This window comes from Oculina patagonica, chromosome 6 (genome assembly GCF_052425735.1).
Source record: "Oculina patagonica isolate OP01 chromosome 6, crgOcupat, whole genome shotgun sequence".
Classification (NCBI taxonomy): domain Eukaryota; kingdom Metazoa; phylum Cnidaria; class Anthozoa; order Scleractinia; family Oculinidae; genus Oculina; species Oculina patagonica.
This window is the reverse complement of record NC_135763.1, coordinates 29,335,457-29,345,607: the sequence shown is the minus strand read 5'-3', so window position 1 is coordinate 29,345,607 and position 10,151 is coordinate 29,335,457. Positions and strand designations below refer to the sequence as shown.

Below are 10,151 nucleotides of genomic sequence, written 5' to 3'. Positions count from 1 at the left end.
TTATCCGGAGAAATGATATGAAATCTGAGCAGAAGATTGAACAGAGAAAATCCCACTTTGATTGCGAGAAGATCGTCAATGGCGGAGGGTAAAGAATATCTGCCGTCGTTAGAAAATTAAATTTCTTTATAAGCTTCGAACTGAGGGTAAGTTTCGCTTCAATCGATGCCAGAGCTGGTTTGTTTCGTTTCTGAGCAGTGCTTAGCTTCCTTACATTTCGGTATACTTTTATTTGTACCTCTTGGCCGTTAAACTTCAGCTATAAAGTCTATAAGCAGCGCTCCAGAGAGAGCCGTTCAAGTGCTAACAAGTGTTTTATCAAATTAATGTTGTCCAACGTAGGAGATCTTATGAGAACATGACACATAAACAATTATAATGTGTGCTGATATTTAATTCTAGCTAGGTTAACCTCATAATTTACCTTTCTTGACAGAAAGTACAATTATTGAAATTTCAACTTTGCGTAGTTCTGTTTATTTCAGCACTTAATGTGTTAGTGACCAGAGGAGGCAGATCCTACTCAAAATTTCTTTTTACTGATTCAAGTGTTAATATCGAAATTACTCTCCGCTGATTAATTTGTGTGTTTCTCGTCACTGTACTGCTTGATAATGCATTGATACTGTAAGGAGAAATAAGGTTTTGGTCACTCTTTTGGAGGATTTAAGCAGGATAAGACTTTGACAAACTTGTAACAAAAAAAATATAGTTTTTTCTAGTTGTAGTGTCACAGGGAGTGTTTTTTAAGTAGGTGTTTTTAGAGAATGTGTGGCAAAACTTTATTCCTAAGGGTAACAAAACACTGGACTATGACAGACAGCAAAACTTAAATCATTTTTGCCGGCCCAAGAGTTTATGGCTGAGATAGTGTAGGAAAATAAATTGAGATGCCAGGCAATTTTACATCAAAGAGTTTGTTACTGACTCTTAAATGCATTTGATGTGAACATGGCAACTCCTGGCTAACCATATTCAATTTGATTAAAATAAATAAACCGGCAAACCTGGAGTTGCCACTTTTTCCCCAGTCTGCTAATAGCCCACTGCCTCTAGCAGTCTTGGAAAACAATTAAAACACTTTAAATGTTGAATGTGTGCTTTGCCTACCCTGCTGCTTTATACACATGACAACAGCTGTTGTAAGAGAAAAAGATACCTTTTTACATTTTTAAAAATATTTTTAGTAGTACTGATTTTGCAAAACCATTCAGACATTTCCCTTCAATTTGCAAAAGTTATCTAGCCAGGAGGGTTTTACCTGCATGGCCTTAACCTACTGTGAATTTAAATAAGTTGTGCATGAGATAATCTGAGGATTACTGTTTGTACGACAATTTCCTTGGTGGTGCCCTTCATCTGATTATGATCTGGACATAATAGTTAGCCTTCTCCTGAAAATTAACTTGATTGATTTTCTAAAGTGATTTACTACCCTCTTCAACCCTCCATGTACAGTTCACCCCAGCTCCTTTTGTAATTAGTTAATATCAAGTCAGTGGGAGCATAACAAAGGCCTTTAGACACCAAATTTGCAAGCACAAAGTAAACATTTCTTTTCAGTTGCTAAAAAAGTAAAGAATTTTACAAATACATGTACTATTTTAAATTTGTAAAGAATTACAGGAGAGTGATAAAAAATTAAGAGGGGTTTGTTACTAGAGTTATTTAGAATAGAATGATGGTGGGCCTTGGATGTCCAAAGATGCTAGCCTTGCATATTAATACATAAATATTTATGAGAAAAATTATCTTTCCATTTTTACAAAGCAAGATTTCAAGATGATCTTAAATCATATACCGCACATGAACCATTCTAAAAACTTCATGGAAACAGTGTCACATTCATCAGAAATGCTCTCTGCACCTGCCCCCAAATTAAAAGCCTGCATGGCATGGCATAGGGTACATTCCAAACAATTTAGTTGCCTCAGTTGCATTCACAGCATAAATGGCAGACTCACTGCCACAATGCTTAACAAAAAAAATGTGTATTTATCCTTAATAAATTGTAGTTTAATGGGAAAAAAGTCACCTACTGGCAATCAATAAAAAAAATTGCATTGAAAAAAATTACAGTTATGATATCAAACATTTTTAATGTAATTTTTATTTTCAATTAATAAAACAACTATCAAAGGTTGTGCTTGATTACTGATAAGCAGATAATTAACATTTAATTGAAGTAAACCAGAGATAGTAGAAATGACATCCCAAAGACAGATGAATTGTTATTTGTATCGATGGATTCATACTGTTGTTGCATTATTTTTGTCGCGTCTGGCTTAAATGAGCGTCCATGGAATAACTAAAAGGCAACTAACTCTCGGGCTCTACGAAAAAAATTCTACACAAAACAATGGAAAGGATAACTAATTTTCTTGTCATTTACACTCGGATTTACAAGACAACTTCGATAAACGGAAATGAGTACCTGTCTCTCTTGGAGTTCGGAAAATGTCATTAGACATTTCAACGTCTCTTTGCCGTAAAGGATTTAAAGCTTTTTTAACTTCACAGAGTGCCTCGTATGCTCCTCCTGGCTCTTCTCAAGCTGAGCTGGGACATGAAGCGTGCGAAAATGGTGGTGAAGTCCGTCGTCTTAATAAGAATATTTTTCATAAAAGATGTGTCCAAGGCGCTCTGTGCTGTAAAAATGCTAAATAGACGGCTCTTTTGCTGTTTTTAATACACATTTCAGGGTTGATGACATTTTGGTCCGCCATATTGAATGCAAGATCTGCCAGGCGCTCCGCGGCTCGCTCCCTAACCATCAATCCCCGCGCTCCCTGTTTTCCCGCCTTACCGCCTCAACGTCCGGCCAATCGGCGCCTGGGGACGAGGCAGGATCCAGATGGTTAAAATGTGCAGGTACAGGAAGGACATTCCTGCCGTTGATCACATCCCTACGGTGTTCCCTGAAACGGTCTGCATCCTGCTGCCAGTCTCCCCAATATACACAGCACGGTCGATGGAAATTTCTCACATGCCCCTTGGGTGGAGCTAAGTCCACTTTAATGATCCACCTGGCTTCATTGATCTTAAGGATTGTACAAGATTTCACCTTGACAAAAACATGGAGCTTAAGATTGCATTAAGCCAAAGGGTCCCATTGCCAAAGCTTTTTTCTTAATACTATAGCATAAAGCAGCTAAGACTTTCTTGTCCCCATTGAATGAGATGCCAGCCAAATGGAAAATGAAGTACAAAACTATTTGGCTGGCGGTGGGGAGTCGCAGGGAAAAACACCAAAACAAAATAACGGCCGCCGTCGGAGGGTTTGAGAGAGCAAAAAGTGCGCAACAACGTATCTATTCATGCCACGTTTGACCGATTTAACGAAAATTATAATTTTATAAACTATAGTACTAGCACTTTGACGTTTGTGCAGCACAAGAGAGGCTTTACGAAACTACCGAAAGTTACAAATCGAGGATTTTCTTTCGCTACAGCTTGTAAAGAAGGAAGATAACAAGCATGAATTGAAGTGGTGCATTTAAGCCCATTTATATATATATAACCGAATGATGATAAAAGCACGTGATAATGAATGAAAGAGGGCGCTAAAATTCCATAGTGACATCTGGATTTAACAAGTTATCACATGGTTTTTCTCGTAAAATTTGGGATAAATCGGGACCTAAAATTTTTTTTAAAGACTACAAATTGATTTTTCCCTACGGGCTCCTGCAATTTCGATTGACTTTGAAAAACTTACTCGTGCTGATTTATCCCAAATTGCACTCGGAATCATGCCAGTACTTATATAAATGCATCTAAGAAGAACACAAAACATCGAATGCCGTAAACTTTAAAGTGGATTAAAACAAGAAAAAGATGTTGTGATTCATATTTTTTTTCTTTGACAAAACCAAAACCAAATTTAAGCAAATGAAAGATCATCGCAGTAATGAACTCAACTCAAGTTGAGTACACAACTGCGATGATCTTTCATTTGCTTACAATGTATATCCACAGTACAAATATATGAATTTTATAGATTCATTTCATATCTTCTCCGTCCACGGGTATCATGAGGATACGAACTCGCAAGTGACCAGCTCCCAGTTGGCTTGATAGCTCAGTTGGTTAGAGCGCTGCACTAGTATCGCAGAGGGCTTGGGTTCGATTCCCGTTCAAGCCTGATTTTTCAGGCTTGCTTTTCTTGACTGCTTTAGTTGAGTTCATTACTGTGATGATCTTTCATTTGCTTAAAATGTATATCCGCAGTACAAATATATGAATTTCATATATTCATTTCATAAAATCAAAACCAAGTTTGTTCAAGTTTACATCAACTTTTGTCTGTGCAAAGTAAGTAAAATGACTCTGCTAAAATGCTGGAGTACGGTCACTCTCGATAGAACATCTTATTTTTAATGTGATACGAATGTGGCATATGTAACGTTGAAATATCTTATTATAAGTGTGGTAGGTTAAGTCTGCATGCGAGCCTAGCGGCCAATCAGCACGGAGCTTTTCCCTGTTTCCGTAGCATTAAGCGCGAGGGGTATTTCTACTCCCCCCTGGATGGGACGGCAAGATATTTCTGATTTTTTTAAATTTATTCGGCTAAATATTGTTGCAAACTTATTGCTTAAAAAGATAAAATGTTGCAATAACGAAATGCCATTTCGTGGCTGCTCCACGAAACTTTCGATAAAACTACCCATTGACCACATCAAGACACAAACCTTCCTCATCATGTTGAAGTACCAGTATTTACAGAGATGCCAGAATGAATAAAAAGAGAAAAGACATTTTCAAGTTCACTGTTCCAAAAATGAAAATGAAATCGTACCTTTAGCAACTAAATTCGACAATGAACACGCCTTTTCCTTGAAAGGTATGCTCGCCCCTCAGAAGAGAATTTTAGTAATAAATGTAATCCTGAAGTAGCCTTAGATAATTCGACATTGACATATTAAATGTAGAAACATCAACATTTTTTTTAACATTTTCCAAAACGTACGGTGCCTGACCATATTTTAAGCCCTGAACGTTCGGTTTTCTTAATTTTAAATGCATTTGCCGGTTTTCCTTGGGAGCATGCCCACAGATACCCCAAGCTGGTTGACACTTACTTATTCGTGTATAACCCCCTAAATACCCCTCTCCCCCACCACCACCACTACCACAACCAGCACCCCTACCCGCTACGCAGAAATTATTGCTGCTTGCTGCGCGGGCGCTGCACAGTGAAGTGGGTAACCCTCACTGTTTCCTCGACTTCTATTCGCAGTAATCAAAGCTCTCCGTTTTACTTCGGCCCCTCCCCTTTTTTTTTTCTTCGGCCCATTTTTTGTTATCTTTAATTGTTTTATTGTTGGGTTTTTTTTACTTCAGAGCACGACTGGGAAACGACAGGGCTAAATAGACGGTGATTTTGAGGTTTTGTAACACTTTATATCATTGTTGCCACTCGTATCAATAGAGCATACCTAAGTTCTCTTGCTGCTTTTCATGACTTTTCCATTTCGGAAAGATAAGCCAGTGACAGTATTTTAATAAAGCTAAATGGAAAGTATCAATTCAAACAACACTGACGTCAATGCATCTTCCGTATTTATTCATTCTATAACGCTACAGTGAATCATTGCATCATGCCATTTTTTTCTTTGTTGAAGCACCAAGAAGGCAGTGTCTTTACTCCAGAGCTGCAAACAAAGAAAATATCAACCGATTGATATCGTTCGTGGTTTTAAAAATTTATGTGTCCGTTTTCACGGAAATACTAAAATTCGTAAACAACATCAACAACAAAAAAAAACTTCAAAGTAGTGTCACCAAATATACTAACCTGCCCCACTTCCTTCACCAGCTGAAAGTAAAATTAAGAAGAAGAGATGTCAAAGAGTTGTAAATAAAATGCGTTACAAGAATGAGGGTCTGCACGGGGTTTATCAGGGATAAGTGAAAATTGGTCAAAATTGTTCACTGTCAGCTGATAAATTGCGCGTTTTTACTTGATAGCTAAGATCTGAAAGCTGCAAAATTCATTGGTAGCTGAGAAATGGGCCAAAATGTATAGAAATGGCTAAATTTAATTGATAACTGACATTCAAGCACTCCCACCCAGGCCCGGAAGAATAGGAACAGGCGGCCAGAGCTCTGTATCTAAATTGTCAAGACAACGTATGCAAAATGGGAGTAAAACCCAAGAAGGTATAAATCACCTTATTGGCTTAAAGCTGGCCCAATAAAAAAAAGGAAGTCACTTCAATTGAAATTTATTTTCAAAAATAGCATTTGGAGTGTACTTCCCGCATTCCCATACATTGTCTTTAAAATTCGTATACAGAGCGGTGCTTTGAGAGCGCCAATGAAGGTTTAGTGTAATATTTGGTATAAAACTGGTAAGAAATTACGAGGCCTTATGCGTCCCATGGCGCAAAGAGGTAACGAGGTCAAAATAATGGTTGGTAACTAGAGAAATGAAAGAAAAAAATACAAAATGTTTGTTATTAGCCAAGGGAAGTTTCTAGTTTGTTAAAATAGGGACAAAGTCAACTTAAGTCCAATGTCTCGCGGTCATTCTTTTGCAGAATCTGCCATGCGTATGATGATTAAACTCTTTTTAGAGCAACGGATCGCCCAGATCGATCGCTGACAACTTTAAGACGAAAACATTGTGGAGGTTATTAAAATTAAATTTACTTTTAGGGAATTAAAGCTACACAGATTCTACGTGTACATTTTCCGGCTCAAAATACATTATACTATTTGAATTGTCCACAATTTTACGATGTTGATCAGACAACATTAAATGTCGGACAGCAATCTTAATATATTAGAACAAGGAGTCCACAAGAGTACAGTGATCACTGTTAATTATTTCACATTTTACATTTTTTATCCAATCAAATGTCAACTAGAAGCTGAAGCCGGCTTTCAATTGTATAATGACCGAACTTGAAAGTGGTCACACTATTCAGATGCTTGCTTGATACTCACTTTCACCTGCCATCTTGTTGTCGATCCAGTTCCTGAAGGAACTGACTCGTGAAAAGACCGTGAAGTGTTCAGTGATGCACATGCCATGTCCCCAGCTCACAGCCCCTCGCAGAACCCACTTTCCGCTCTCCTCGCATACGTACGGCCCACCACTGTCTCCTTGGCAACCACCGGCCTGGTTGGCTTGGCCACTTCCTCCACAGATCATAGTGGCCTCGTCAACTGGTCCCAGAGGGCTGTTCACGTTAGAACATGTGTCGGGGTTCTGTACGGGAAGCATCGCTTGTTGCAAGATGTCTGCCACGTTACCGCCACCTTCTGTTAACCCCCATCCTAGACAAAATTTGGCAAGAAAATAAATGTGTAAGACAAAGGAACCTGACCTCAGAAGAATGAGCACAATAATAAATAAGAATGAGCAATAAGAACGAACAATAGTTTCTCGCGTTTATGATTTTCGCTCAGGCCTTGTATTGACGGCATAAAGTTAATGCGGTGCGTTTGCTATTCGTGTTCATGCTTTTGCTTGTGCTTATGCAAAGTGCAAACCACAATCTCGGACCAAACAGGTGAGACACTGCTAATTTACACTAAATTTGGTATCACAGCAGGTACTCTAACCTTCTAAAGCATTGATTAAAATTGCGTCCAGAAGCATATCAGATGTTTTTTCTATATATAAAAAAGGCGAGAACCCACTAGGGATACCTAAGTTTCTAAATAAAAAGATAACAATTTGTGATTATTGATATATTGATATGGAACGCTAACCACAAGCTATAAATATGCCTGAGCACCGTACCTGTTATATAGCATTTGTGCCCGTCAGGAATTCTCGATCCATGGGTTGGAAGGCAAACAGTATTTACTTTGTCGCTAAGCTTTGCCGGTGTGCTTAGTTTCAAAAGGGCGATATCATTTCTCAGGTGTTGCATGCTAAAGCTCTTATGAGCAAAGAGCTTTTCCACTTTTATCGCTTGCTGTACATCGGTTGTGCCAAGTCGCTCGTGTGCACCTACACAGGTAAAAAATAATATATTAGTATGCTTTACTGATATAGTGCAGTTTCTCTATCATGCATTCAAGTTTTGGAGTTAAAAGAGCGGCGATTATTTTAATTTTTTCAAATAGTGTTATTTAACTAATGGAACTTTTTTAAAGCTTCCATTATTTTATATTTAATTGTAATTATTTTATGTGTTATCTTACTCGGATAAAATATAGCGTTTTACTAAATCAGAAATCGCACAAAAACCCAGTTTGTATTAAGATTAATTTTCTTCTGACTGATTCACACTCTTAAGTTAGGAGGCGTTTTCCATCGAAATGATTACACCGCAAATACCAAGTAAATACAAGTATCTACCAGTGAACAATAAAAAGCATTAGGTAGATGAATCGGCCGAACTTCTCTAAAAGTTTTTTTTTATTAATTTGCACATTTTTACGTTTAAATTAACTTGCTAAATTGTATTCTTTACTAGTATTGGGGGCATAAGTAATCATGTTTTGGTATTGTAAGTAATAATGTAACAAGTTTAACTTGTGTATGCAACTGTAATGTGGGTTTTTAAGTTAAGCAGTTAAGTATTCGTTTTGTAAGTGATATTTTAGTGTGTTGCAATTACAAAGTTAATAATTTTGTATACAATGCTGCTTGAATTTATGTTCATGAAAATAAAGTTAACTAGTTGTCGTAATGTTTTTGTTGTTATCGTCGTCGTTGTCGTCGTCATCGTCGTTAAACTGTAGGTTATCAAGGCTGGGAATCATTTTCTTACCAACTACAACAGTAAACATATCAGGACTGCTTGGTTGGTCCTGTTCATTCACGACACAATGCGCCGCTGTCACCACCCACTGGTCACCGATCAGGGAACCGCCACAGATGTGCCTCAGCTGGCCCTCGATACGCATTCGCAGTGAGATCTGCCATGGCCAGGAATGTTTAGGTGCATTCTCTCCGCCAACGACGCGAGAGGTGAAGTGACGTCTGCCACAACCTTAAAGGATAAATTCAGATTTCCTTAGTGATTTTGTTTCTTTTTTATGATAAATTTGGCAAAAGAACGATTTTCTGACTTACTTTACTTAATTGCTGATTGTATAAGTTTCATTTTAGCTTATGTGCTTCGGATTTTCCATTTTCCACTACTGAAGTGAATTAAAAGAAACTTCGAGATCCGATTCTTACTTTTCAATAAACATTTTCAGTTTGGAGGCCTGGTTATTATAAATAATAAGACAAACTGAGAACCAAGATAGGATCAACAAAAGCTGTATAATTTTAGCCTTCTTTTTCTTTTCTTTCTTTTCAATACTAAAGCCTTTCAGAAGACAGTTGCACTCCTTAACAAATGACCCTCAAAGCCAATAAAACAAGAGTTGTCTTTGGTAGAAGCTGCTGTTTAGTGACTGAGATTTTTTTTGAAGTCTCAAACATAACAAACGAACCTCGATTCATTCTATTTTAAATAAAAATTCAAGTTAATTGAGAACTAGAATTTTGTGAATGGTGCTCGGCTCTCCACACGAAGTCTTACTGCAAAATGTTGAATAGCGTTAAACACCTTATTTGATAAGAAACATTTTACCTTTTGAGAGTGCAAGAAAAGCTGATAGAATTACCACGACTGGGGAAAGCTTCATCTTTCGAGCAACAGTAGTTTCAACTGTAAAAGACTTTCCCGATGTAGCACATTTATTCACATTCACTTTTATCACCTGTAAGGTGTTTAAAGAGCAATTGTAGAGGCGCTAAAAGTAATGGTCCATCTTCTTTTTTCTGCCGGTTAGATTTATTAACGTGTGTCTTTCAGATGTCAGTGTCGAACAAAAACGATTTTTCGGGCAAATCCATCAGATTTTAAAAGGTTACTTTTTAACAATTTATTTTAATTAATGTTTGCTTAAGTTCGGACGCGTACAAAGTATTCCTAAACATTTTAACTGCTGTTTATCTATGCTCTTTTCCATGTTCCTTAAAGACGTTTACACCAAAGTTGAAAAGGAAAAAACTATCTTGCTGGTAAAATTAGCACCACTGGGGAATTAAAGCTTCGTATTTGGAGCAACAAATGTTTTAACTGTAAAATACTTTTCCGACATGTAGCACATTTTTTTATGCACATTCATGTTTATTACATGTACGGTGTTTAAAGAGCAATTATCGAAGCACTAAAGGTAATGGTCTACCT

General features: G+C 37.4%; 1 protein-coding gene across 1 annotated transcript; it reads right to left on the bottom strand.

Moving 5' to 3' along the window:
• Positions 1-5,548: 5,548 nt before the first annotated feature.
• Positions 5,549-9,704, bottom strand: LOC144656116 (chymotrypsinogen B-like). Its single transcript, XM_078516340.1, has 6 exons — positions 9,549-9,704; positions 8,736-8,957; positions 7,757-7,969; positions 6,955-7,287; positions 5,801-5,821; positions 5,549-5,657 (listed from the first exon to the last, which is right to left on the bottom strand). The coding sequence occupies exons 1-6, from the start codon at positions 9,601-9,603 to the stop codon at positions 5,647-5,649; spliced, it is 855 nt and encodes a 284-aa protein (XP_078372466.1). The 5' UTR covers positions 9,604-9,704; the 3' UTR covers positions 5,549-5,646.
• Between the last annotated feature and the right edge of the window lie 447 nt (positions 9,705-10,151).